At 44.8% G+C, this 13,106-nt stretch overlaps 1 protein-coding gene across 2 annotated transcripts in view; it reads left to right on the top strand.

The window, feature by feature from the left end:
• The window catches only part of kdm5a (lysine demethylase 5A), a 241,156-nt gene that overhangs the window by 56,859 nt on the left and 171,191 nt on the right, over window positions 1-13,106 (top strand). For both annotated transcript variants that reach the window (XM_067999950.1, XM_067999951.1), the window contains exon 8: window positions 7,083-7,241. In XM_067999950.1, coding sequence (XP_067856051.1) covers window positions 7,083-7,241 — 159 coding nt within the window. The remainder of the gene's footprint in view (window positions 1-7,082; window positions 7,242-13,106) is intronic.

Genomic DNA, 13,106 nt, shown 5'->3' with positions numbered 1-13,106 from the left:
GTCAAATTTACAATATTTTATCTGTGAAGTTTAACACAAGTAAGATATATAGACTGGCACGCAGCCCTAATACAGATTAAAGGTAAAGGTGGTAAGCCTCACAGACGTCCTTTGGCATTTGCTCTTGAGGGCCAGTGACATACAGCTGCTGATCAGTAAACCTTCTGCACTGATGGCTGCAATTATTTTTATTCCTAGAGTGGCATAGTGTGGTTTAGACACACTAGCCCCTACTTCAGACAAAACTGCAGGGCACTGGCTCGGGCCAGGAAGAGTAAATCTGAGACCTAGCCAGTATCAGGCAATCAAAATATAATTGCAATTCCAATTTCCATCCTTCCCTCGCCTTCACATGGTCCATCTCCGACTCTTCCCTTCCTTTCCTTGACTTCTCTATCTCCATTTCTGGGGATAGGCCGTCAACCAATATTTATTATAAGCCCACCGACTCCCACAGCTACCTTGATTACACTTCCACCCTGCTACTTGTAAGGACTCTATTCCATTCTCCCAGTTTCTCTGTCTCCGTTGAATCTGTTCCGACGATGCCACCTTCCACACCAGTGCTTCCGATATGTGTTCCTTTTTCCTCAACTGAGGATTTCCCCTCCACTGTAGTTGACAGGGCCCTCATTTTCCGCACTTCTGCCCTCACCCCTTCCTCTCTCTCCCAGAACCACAATAGGGTCCCCCTTGTCCTCACCTTCCAACCCACCAGTCTCCACATTCAACGTATCATCCCCTGCCATTTCCACCACCTCCAGCGCGATGCCACCACCATATACATCTCCCCTCCCCTCCCTTTTCAGCATTCCGTAGGAACGCTCCCTCCGCGACACCATGATCCACTCTTCCATCACCTCCATCACCCGTTCTCCTCCCACGGCACCTTCCTGTGCAAACGCAGGAGATGCAACATCTGCCCTTTCACTGCCTCCCTTCCTACCGTCCAGGGCCCCAAACACTCCTTCCAGATGAAACAGCGATTTACTTGTACTTAGAATCATAGAATGGTTACAGCACAGAAGGAGGCTATTCGGCCCGTCGAGCCCGTGCCGGCTCTCTGCAAGAGCAATCCAGCTAGTCCCATTCCCCCGCCCTTTCCCCGTAGTCTTGCAAATTCTTTTCCTTCGAGTATTTATCCAATTCCCTTTTGAAAGCCACGATTGAATCTGCCTCCACCACCCTTTCAGGCAGTGCATTCCAGATCATAACCACTCGCTGTGTAAAAAAAGGTTTTCCTCATGTCGTTCTTTTGTCAATTTCCATAAATCTGTGTCCTCTGGATCTCAACCCTTCCGCCAATGGGATCAGTTTCTCTCCATCTACTCTGTCTAGACCCTTCATGATTTTGAATACCTCGATCAAATCTCCTATCAACCTTCTCTGCTCTAAAGAGAACAACCTCAGCTTCTCCAGTCTATCCACGTAACTGAAGTCTCTCATTCCTGGAACCATTCTAGTAAATCTTTTCTGCACCCTCTCTAAGGCCTTCACATCCTTACTGAAGTGCAATGCCCAGAATTGGACACAATACTCCAGTTGTGGCTGAAACAGTGTTTTATAAAGGTTCATCATCACTTCCTTGCTTTTGTACTCTATGCCTCTATTTATAAAGCCCGTATCCTGTATGCTTCTTACCTAAATGTATCACTTTGCACTTCTCTGTGTTAAATTTCATTTGCCACGTGTCCGCCCATTCCACCAGCCTGTCGATGTTCACTTGAAGTCTATCACTATCCTCCTCACTGTTCATTACACTTCCAAGATTTGTATCATCTGCAAATTTGGAAATTTTGCCCTGTCCACCCAAGTCCAAGTCATTAATATATATCAAGAAAAGTAGCGGTCCTAGTACTGACCCCTGGGTAACACCACCTTTCACCTCCCTCCAGTCCGAAAAACAACCATTCACCACTACTCTCTGTTCCCTGTCACTTAGCCAATTTCGTATCCAAGGGCATCAACTTTGCTGACAAGCCTATTATGTGGTACTTTATTAAATGCCTTTTGGAAGTCCATATACACCTCATCAAAAAACTCAAATCAAGTTAATTAAACATGATTTGCCTTTAACAAATCCATGTTGGCTTTCCTTAATTAATCCACACTTTTAATTCAGTATACTGTATTCGCTGCTCACGATGCGGTCTTCTCTACATTGGGGACACCAAACACAGATTGGGTCATCGCTTTGCTGAACACCTCCGTTCAGTCTGCAAGTGAGACCCTGGCCTTCCGGTCACTTGCCTTTTTAATTCTCCGTCTCACTCCCACTCTGACCTCTCTGTCCTCGGCCTCTCACACTGTTCCAAGGAAGCTCAACGGAAGCTCAAGGAACAGCACCTCATCTTTTGATTTACAACCTTCCGGACTCAACATTGATTTCAAGAACTTCAGATCATAACCACTGATCCCATTTTATCGGACAGCAGGTGCTGGTAATGGTTCTGCTGTTGCCGTTCGCAGGTCCTCCAGACCCATCGTTTGTTTCTTTACTTGTCCTATTATCACCATCATCTCTTTTCTCATTTAATCACTCCTGCCCTCTACCCTATCAGAGACCTTCCCTTTTGTTCTTTCCTCCCCTCTCCTCTCCCCCACTCTTTTTCCCTGGCTCTGTATTTGCTTAAAAACTGTTAAATCTCTAACTTCTTCCAGTTCTGATGAAGGGCCATCGACCTGAAATGTTAACTCTGTTTCTTTCTCCACAGATGCTGCCTGACTTGCTGAGCATTTTCTGTTTTTATTTTAATCAAAATATAAACTCCTTTCTACCTCACAGTAGTCATCTTGAGGGTCATGCTGCCATGACTTTTACGGAAGATGTTTCTATGTGGTTCTGGCTCAACACCTGTGGAGTTCTTGCTTACACAGGAGCAGTCTCTAGTGGAATCCCAATCAACAACAAGTTGCATTTATATAGCGCCTTTAACATAGTAAAACATCCCAAGGCGCTTCAGAGGAGCGTTATCAAACAAAAATTGATATTGAGCCAAAGAAGGAGACAATAGGACTGGTGACTAAAAGCTTGGTTGAAGAGGTAGGTTTTAAAGAGCTTCTTAAAGGGTAGAGAGGTGGAGAGGTTTAGGGAGGGAATTCCAGAGCTTAGGGCCTAGGCAGCTGAAGGCACCGCTGCCTGTGGTGGAGTGATTAAAATCGGGGATGGACAATAGGCCAGAATTGGAGGAGCACAGAGATGTTGGAGGGCTGGAGAAGGTTACAGAGATGGGGAGGGGCGAGGTCATGGAGGGATTTGAACATAAGGATGAGAATTTTAAAATCGATGTGTTCCCAGATCGGGAGCCAATGTAGGTCAGCAAGCACGGGTAATGGGAGAACGAGACTTGGTGTGAGTTAGAATACGGGCAGCAGAATTTTGGATGAGCTCAAGTTTATGGAGGGTGGAAGATGGGAGAGCATTGGAATAGTTGAGTCTGGAGGTATCAAAAGCATGGATTGGGGATTCAGCAGCAGATGAGCTGAGGCAGGGGCAGAGACGGGTGTTGCTACGTAGGTGGAAGTAGGCGGTCTTTGTGATGGAGAGGATATGGGGTTGGAAGCTCATCTCAGGGTCAGATAGGATGCCAAGGTTGCGTACAGTCTAGTTCAGCCTCAGACAGTGGCCAAGGAGAGGCATGGAGTTGGTGGCGAGGGAACGGAGTTTGTGCGGGGACTGAAGACAATTAGAAGAGGATGGTGTCGCCAACCGTGTCAAAGGCTGCAGACAGGCCGAGAAGGATGAGGAGGGGATAATTTATCATCGTCACAGTTGCTTAGGATGTCATTTGTCATTTTAATTAGGGCCACTTCAGTACTGTTGCGGGGACCAGATTGGAGAAGTTCAAATATGGAGTTGCGGGAAAGATGGGTACGGATGACAATACGTTTAGGGATTTAGGAGAGGATAGGAAGTTTGTAGATGGGGCGGTAATTTATACGGACAGAGGGGACAATGGTGGGTTTTTTGAGGAAGGTGGCGATGACGGCAGATTTGAAGGGGAGGGGGGCAGTACCTGAGGAGAGGGAACCATTAACAGTATCAAGCAACATGGGGGCCGGAAAGGGTAGTTGGGTGGTCAGCAGTTTAGTGGGAATAGGGTCGAGGGAGCAGGAGGTGGGTCTCATGGTCAAGGTGAGCTTGTAGAAGGCATGAGGAGAGATAGGAGAGAAACTAGAGAAAGATGTGAGTTTAGGTCTATGGGAGGAGGAACCTTGGCGTATGCTTGGCTTGGTAGGCATGGGGAAGGGAAGGATGTGGCAGAGGCAGCTGAACGGATGATCTCAATCTTAGTGACAAAGAAGCCCATAAGCTCCTTGCACTTGTTATTGGAGGTGACGGGGAAGGGTGGCGGGGTTTAAGGAGACAGTTGGTAGTGGAGAAAAGAAACCAGGGGTTATCTTTTTCAATTCCAGGATGATCCTAGAGTAGTGAGCAGTTTGGCAGAGGAGAGCAGGGCCTGATCGTGCTTGATGTGATCTGGCAATGGAATGACTAAACCAGTTGTGCGCCACAAACATTCAACTCTAGGGAGCGAAGAGTGGGGCTGTTCATCGAGTCCTTGCCGGCTCTGTGCATGAGCAATCCAGCTACTCCCACTCCCCTGCCCTATGCCCGTAGCCCTGCAAATTTTCTCCCTTCAAGTACTTATCCAGTTCCCGTTTGAAGGCCATAATTGAATCTGCCTCCACCACTCCCTCGGGCAGTGCATTCCAGATCATAACCACTCGCTGTGTAAAAATGTTTTTCCTCACGTCACCTTTGGTTCTTTTGCCAATCACCTTAAATCTGTGTCCTCTGGTTCTTGACCCTTCCACCAATGGGAACAGTTTCTCTCTATCTACTCCGTCTAGCCCCTTCGTGATTTTGAATACCTCTATCAAATCTTCTCTCAACCTTCTCTGCTCCAAGGAGAACAACCCCAGCTTCTCCAGTCTATCCACGTAACTGAAGTCCCTCATCCCTGGAATCATTCTAGTAAATCTCTTCTGCACCTTCTCTGAGGCCTTCACATCTTTCCTAAAGTGCGGTGCCCAGAACTGGACACTATACTCCAGCTGTGACCGAACCATTGTTTTATAAAGGTTCATCATGACTTCCTTATTTTGTACTCTATGCCTCTATTTATAAAGCCCAAGATACCGTATGCTTTTTTAACCGCTTTCTCAACCTGCCCTGCCACCTTCAACAATTTGTGCACATATACCGCCAGATCCCTCTGTTCCTGTATCCCTTTTAGAATTGTGCTCTCCAGTTTATGTTGCCTCTCCTCGTTCTTCCTACCGAAATGTATCACTTTGCATTTTTCTGTGTTAAATTTCATCTGCCACGTGTCCGCCCATGCCATCAGCCTGTCTACATCCTCTTGAAGTCTATCACTATCCTCCTCACTGTTTACTACCCTTCCCAGTTATGTGCCATCTGCACATTTTGAAATTGTGTCCTGTACATCCAAGTCATTAATATATATCAAGAAAAACAGTGGTCCCAGCACCGACCCCTGGGGAACACCACTGTACACCTCCCTCCAGTCTGAAAAACAACCGTTCACCACTACTGTCTGTTTCCTGTCCCTTAGCCAATTCTGTACCCATGTTGCTACTCCCCCTTTATTCCATGGGCCGCAATCTTGATGATAAGCCTACCATGCGGCACTTTATCAAACACCTTTTAAAAGTCCATATTCACCGCATCAACTGCATTGCCCTCATCTACCCTCTGTTACCTCATCAAAAAACTCTATCACGTTAGTTAAACACGATTTGCCTTTAACAAATCAGTGCTGGCTTTCCCTAATTAATCCACACTTGTCCAAGTGACTGCTAATTTGTTTTGGATTATCATTTCTAAAAGTTTCCCCATCACCGAGGTTAAATTGACTGGCCTGTAGTTGCTGGGTTTATCCTTGCACCCTTTTTTGAACAAGGGTGTAACATTTGCAATTCTCCAGTCCTCTGGCACCACCCCTCGTATCTAAGGATGTTTGGAAGGTTATGGCCAGTACCTCTGCAATTCCATCCTTACTTCCCTCAGCAACCTAGAATGCATCCCATCCAGACCGGGTGACTTATCTACTTTTAAGTACAGCTAGCCTTTCTAGTACCTCTTTATCAATTTTTAGCCCATCCAGTATCTCAACTACATCTTCCTTTACTGAGACTCTGGCAGCATCTTCTTCGTTGGTTCCAGCATAACCTCCCTGCTTTTATATTCTGTGCCTCAGCTAATAAAGGAAATTATCCCGTATGCCTTCTTAACCACCTTATCTACCTGTCCTGCTACCTTCAGGGATCTGTGGACATGCACTCTAAGGTCCCTCTATTGCTCTACACCTCTCAGTGTCCTACCATTTATTGTGCAGATTCCCTTGCCTTGTTTGCCCTCCCCAAATGCATTACCTCACACTTTAGTTTTTTCATTGTTACTATTATAGTTCTCATAGGCCTTCTTCAATTTTAATTGGTTTCTAACCTCTTTATTTATTCATGCCATCCTAAAAATACTGTTAGTTTCCTTTTTAAATACTTATTCTATAGCTTTGCAATCCCTTTTTAAAAAAAATCCCACTGTTTCTGTACAGTCCTGAGTACCAATTTCTCCTTTTACCTCACCTCAGTTACCATTGTTCTCAAATCCTAAGGTGTTCCAGTTTTTGTACGGATTTTTTCCCTTCCTAGTTGGATCTTAAACATGAACATATTGTGGTTACTATCCCAAGGTGCTCACCCACATTTAGGCCATCTACCTGATCTATTTCATTACTCATAACCAGTTCTAGCAACACCTCTGCCCTTGTAGGCCAACTAACATCCTGCTCATGGAAGGAGTCCTGTACACATTTTAAGAATTCCATTCCCTTGTTGAATCATAGATATTTCTATCTAGAAGGAGACCATTTTACTCATTGTACTGCTGCTGGCTCCTCCACTCTTAAAACACTTGGCCAGATTGCCCTGAGCTCAGTCCCCCTTTTTTAAAGGTGCAAGTATAAAGGAATTATTTTGAATGACACTGTTTCAAATGTGTTTGGCTCATAAATTGAACCTCTGCTTATTCACCAATATCTGTTCATCTCTTGCAGATTGATCTGTACGTTTGCCTTGTATGTGCACGTGGGGATGATGAAGACCGCTTGCTGTTATGTGATGGATGTGATGATAGTTACCACACTTTTTGTCTCATTCCTCCCCTCGTGGATGTGCCCAAGGGAGACTGGAGATGCCCTAAGTGTGTGGCTGAGGTAAGAAACTGGTGTGGTTTTACGCCTCTGAGTTTTTATTTCATGTTGCCAGTGGGTTGACGAGGTGATCAGGTGCTCGGTTCTGCTTGTTGTGGTAAGGAAGCTCAGCCTACTTTCTGCTGGTCATTTTTCAATAAATTCCTCTCTGTCTGAACACGGTGATTGCCTTGGCAACGGGCAGTTGCAGGGGCATTCTGTAAACACCATGTATTGTTCTATATGTATAAATGCGTAGGCTTCGAGGAGCTCCTGAACATTTACCTGAGGAAGGAGGAAGCCTCCGAAAGCTTGTGAATTTAAAATAAAATTGCTGGACTATAACTTGGTGTTGTAAAATTGTTTACAATTGTCAACCCCAGTCCATCACCAGCATCTCCACATCAAGTCTATATTAGGGTAGTTGAAGTCCCCTATTATCACAACTCTCTATGGCTTTTACACCTCTCTGTAATTTCCCTGCAAATTTGCTCCTATATGTCCTTCCCACTAGTTGGTGGCCTATAGAATACACCAGAGTATGTAATGGTCCCTCTTTTATTTCTTAACGCTAACCAAATAGATTCTGTCCTTGACCCCTCCAGGACATCCTCTCTCTCCAGCACTGCAATATTCTCCTTAATTAATACTGCCACCCCCCCCCCCCCCCACTTTCTTTCCTGAACATCTTGTATCCAGGAATATTTAGTTCCCAATCCTGCCCTTTTTTGAGCCAGGTCTCCGTTATCGCCACAACATCATATTCCCATGTGGCTAATTGTGCCTGCAGCTCACCAACCTTGCTTAATCATTATAAAAGGATGAGGGACCAAATAAAGCCAGGCTTTTTCTACTGCTGTCCATGATGTTGCCACTGAAGCTGTATGACATTGCAATGGCCATAAATTGGAATATTCTGAATCTGCTTGTGTTTTGGTGAAGAGTGCTTGAGTATGTGTGAGAGTTGGTCACAGAGATGAAGTCGATTTGAAAAAACAAGTAAAGTTTTAATTCTGTGACTTTTTAAACGAAATCAGTACATGGCACGAAAAATGTAAATGCTGGGAGGGGTGCAGGGTGGAGCAATGGGTTAACGCACAGACTTTTCCTCTTTGAGATTGGGATTTGAGAGGAGTGAAAAGCTTCTGTTACCACTGAGGAGGGTCTTGATTCAAAGGAGCTGCCCCGCAGAACCTGATTTGACACACAGATTGATGAATTGAAAATTTCGCTCGAACTGGTTATGAAGAACTCTGGTGTGGAAAATTAAATCTGTTTGGTGCAGTTAAAGTGGGGTTACGTGTGGACGGATCTCCATTGTGGACTTAATCTGTGCTGTGTCATCCGAAAATGCTTGATGAAGGAGTACGGCAGGAGAACTTCACGCAGGGGGAGACCTGTGCTTGATGGAGGAAGACGGTGGGGGGTGGAGCTTCACACAGGGGAGACTTGTACTTGATGCTGAAGTTGGATGCTAGAAGTTGTAAAGTAATAACATTTCGTAACATTGACATCCTGTGCCTTGGTGAGGACAGACAGCATTCTTTGTTTCAGTAGGTCTGTAGTGTGTCATGTTGGAGATGAGCAGAACTAGCCCAGGGAGGCTTTTGTTTTCTTTTTTCTGAAGAAAATGCAATTGAGCATTCAGGAATGAAAACAACCCACAGAAAAATCATAGAAAGATACGGCGTAGAAGGAGGCCATTCTGCACATCGTGCCTGTGCCTGGCTCTTTGAAGAGCTATGCAATTAGTTCCACTCCCCTGTTCTTGCCCCATAGCTGTACAAATTTTTCCCTTTCAGGTATTTATCCAATTCCCTTTTGAAAGTTACTATTGAATCTCACTCCACCACCCTTTCAGGCAGTGCATTCCAGATCATAACAACTTGCTGCGTGAAAAAATTTCTCCTCATCTCCCCTTTTGCCAATTATCTTAAATCCATGTCTTCTGGTTGCTAACATTTCTGCCACTGAAAATATTTTCTCGCTATCTACTCAATCAAAACCCCATATAATTTTTAACGTCTCCACTAAATCTCCCTTTTTTTTGTCTTTGCTCCAAGGAGAACAACCCCAGCTTCTCCAGTCTCTTCCCATAACTGAAGTCCCTTATCCTTGGTACCATTCTGGTAAATCTCTTCTGCACCATCTCCAAGGTCTTGACATCCTTAAAGTGTCATGCTCAGTATTGGACACTCTCCAGCTGAGGCTTAACCAGCGTTTTGTAAAGGTTTACCATTACGTCCTTGCTTTTGTACTCTATGCTTCTATTTATAAAGCCAAGGATCCCGTATGCTTTTTTAACAGCCTTATCAACCTGTCCTGCCACCTTCAAAGATGTGAACCCCCAGGTCTCTGTTCCTGCCCTGCGCCTTTAAAATTGTACCATTTAATTTATATTGCCTCTCCTCATTCTTCCTACCAAAATGCATCATTTCACACTTCTCTGAGTTAAATTTCACCTGCTATGTGTCTGCCCATTTCACCTGTCTGTCTATGTCCTCCTGAAGTCTGTTACTATCCTCCTCACTGTTCACTACATTTTCAAGTTTCGTGCCTTCGACAAACTTTGAAATCATGCCCTGTATTCTCTAGTCCAGGTCATTAATATATATGAAAAACAGCAGTGGTCCTAATACTGACCCCTGGGGAACACCACTGTATAGAGTCATAGAGTTATACAGCACGGATAGAGGCCCTTCGGCCCATCATGTCCGCGCCGGCCATCAGCCCTGTCTACTCTAATCCCATATTCCAGCATTTGGTCCGTAGCCTTGTATGCTATGGCATTTCAAGTGCTCATCCAAATGCTTCTTGAATGTTGTGAGGGTTCCTGCCTCCACAACCCTTTCAGACAGTGAGTTCCAGACTCCAACCACCCTCTGGGTGAAAAAGTTCTTTCTCAAATCCCCTCTAAACCTCCTGCCTTTTACCTTGAATCTATGTCCCCTTGTTATAGTACCCTCAACGAAGGGAAAAAGCTCCTTCGTATCCATCCTATCTGTGCCCCTCATAATTTTGTACACCTCAATCATGTCCCCCCTCAGCCTCCTCTGCTCCAAGGAAAACAAACCCAATCTTCCCAGTCTCTCTTCATAGCTGAAGCGCTCCAGCCCTGGTAACATCCTGGTGAATCTCCTCTGCACCCTCTCCAAAGCGATCACATCCTTCCTGTAGTGTGGCGACCAGAACTGCACACAGTACTCCAGCTGTGGCCTAACCAGTGTTTTATACAGCTCCATCATAACCTCCTTGCTCTTATATTCAATAAAGGCAAGTATCCCATATGCCTTCTTTACCACCTTATCTACCTGTTCCGCCGCCTTCAGGGATCTGTGAACTTGCACACCAAGATCCCTCTGACCCTCTGTCTTGCCTAGGGTCCTCCCATTCATTGTGTATTCCCTTGCCTTGTTAGTCCCTCCAAAGTGCATCACCTCGCACTTTTCCGGGTTAAATTCCATTTGCCACTGTTCCGCCCATCTGACCAACCCATCTATATCGTCCTGCAGACTGAGGCTATCCTCCTCGCTATTTACCACCCTACCAATCTTTGTATCATCAGCGAACTTACTGATCATACCTTTTACATTCATATCCAAGTCATTAATGTAGACCACAAACAGCAAGGGACACAGCACCGATCCCTGTGGTACCCCACTGGCCACAGGCTTCCAGTCACAAAAACAACCTTCGGCCATCACCCTCTGCCTTCTGCCACTAATTGTAAACAATTTTACAACACCAAGTTATAGTCCAGCAATTTTATTTTAAATTCTCAAGCTTTTCTGCCACTAAGCCAGTTTTGTATCCAAAGTGCCAAGGCCAGTTTTGTATCCAAAGTGCCAAGGCACCCTGGATTCCATGGGCTCGTACCTTCTTGACCAGTCTCCTGTGGGGGACTTTATCGAAGGCCTTACTGAAATCCATGTATACCACATCCACTGCGTTACCCTCATCCACACGCCTAGTCACCCCCTCAAAAAATTCAATCAAATTAGTCAGACATGATCTTCCCTTGACAAAGCCATGTTGACTATCCCTCCAGTCTGAAAAACAACCGTTCACCACTACTCTCTGCTTTCTATCTCTTAGCCAATTTTGTATCCATGCTGTCACTGTCCCTTTAATCCCATGGGCTTCAATTTTGCTAACAAGTCTATTACGTGGTTCTTTATAAAACGCCCTCTGAAAGTCCATGTATGCAACATGAACTGCACTACCCTCATCAACCCCCTCTGTTATTTCATTGAAGAATTCAATAAAGTTAGATCAACACAATTTGCCTTTAACAAATCCATGTTGGCTGCCACTTATTAACCCATATTCTTCCAAGTGACAATTAATTTAGTGTTGGATTATCGCCTCTAGAAGTTTCCCCTCCAGCAATGTAATGCTGGCCAGCCTGTAGTTACCTGATTTGTCGCTCTCCCCATTTTTGAACAGGGGTGTAACATTTTCAATCCTCCAGACCTCTGGCACCGTCCCCATAATCTAAGGAGGATTGGAAGATTGTGGCCAGAACCTCCGCAATTTTCATCCTCACTTCCCTCAGCAACCCAGGATGCATCCCATTTGGACCGGGTGACTTTTCTACTTTGAGCGCTGCCAACCTTTTAAGTACCTCCTCTTTATCTATTTTTATCCTATCCAATTTCTCTACTACCTCCAATAAATGCAGCATCCTCTTCTCTCGTGAAAACAGATCCAAAGTATGCCCATGCCCTCTGCCTCCACAAGATTTCCTTTTAGGTCCCTAATCAGCCCCAGCCTTCCTTCGTCTATCATTTTACTCTTTATATGTTTATAAAATACTTTAATGTTCCCTATTATGTTACCAGCTAATCTATTCTTATACACTTTCTTTGCCCCTTATTTCCTTTTTCAGTTCTCCTTTGGACTTTTTGTATTCTGCTTGATTTTTTACCATATTATGAACCTGACATTTATCATAAACTTCCTTTTTCTATTTCATTTTAATCTCTCTTTCTTCAATCATCCAGGGAGCTCCAGCTTTGGCTAGTCTTCCTTTCCCCCTGATAGGAATGTGTCTAGTCTGTATTCAAACTATCTCCTCTTTGAAAGCCTCCCATTGCTCATTTACTATTTTACCCGATAATCTTTGTTTCCATTCCACCTGGGGCAGATCTCTCTTCAGCTCACTGAAATTAGCCCTCTGCCACTTACATAGGAACAGGAGGAGGCCATTCAGTCCCTCAAGCCTGTTTCTGTCATTCAGTTAGTTCATGGCTGATCTGCATTTAACTCCATCTACCTGCCGAGGTTCCATAACCCTTAATACCCTTGGCTAACAAAAATATATCAATTTCAGTTTCGAAATTTTCAATTGACCCCCAGCTTCAACAGCTTTTTGGGGGAGAGACTTCCAGATTTCCACTACCATTTGTGTGAAGAAGTGCTTCCTGACATCACCCCTGAACGGCTTAGTTCTAATTTTAAGGTTATGCCCCCTTGTTCTGGACTCCCCCACAAATGGAAATAGTTTCACTCTATCTACCCTATCAACTCATTTAATCATCTTAAATACCTCAATTAGATCACCCCTTAATCTGTAATCAAGGGAATACAAGCCTAGTCTATGCAACCTGTCCTCATAATTTAAACCTTTTAGTCCTGGTATCACTCTGGTGAATCTATGCTGCACCCCCTCCAAGGTTAATATATCCTTCCTGAGGCGCGGTGCCCAGAGAGAATCTAACCACCTCCCCTTGACATTCAACGGCATTACCATCGCCGAATCCCCCACCATCACCATCCTGGGGGTCACCATTGACCATAAACTTAACTGGACCAGCCACATAAATACTGTGGCTACAAGAGCAGGTCAGAGGCTGGGTATTCTGCGGCAAGTGACTCGCCGCCTGACTC

Source organism: Heptranchias perlo, chromosome 18, assembly GCF_035084215.1.
Source record: "Heptranchias perlo isolate sHepPer1 chromosome 18, sHepPer1.hap1, whole genome shotgun sequence".
NCBI classification, from domain to species: domain Eukaryota; kingdom Metazoa; phylum Chordata; class Chondrichthyes; order Hexanchiformes; family Hexanchidae; genus Heptranchias; species Heptranchias perlo.
The sequence above is the reverse complement of the archived record's forward strand: the minus strand, read 5'-3'. Positions and strand labels throughout refer to the sequence as shown.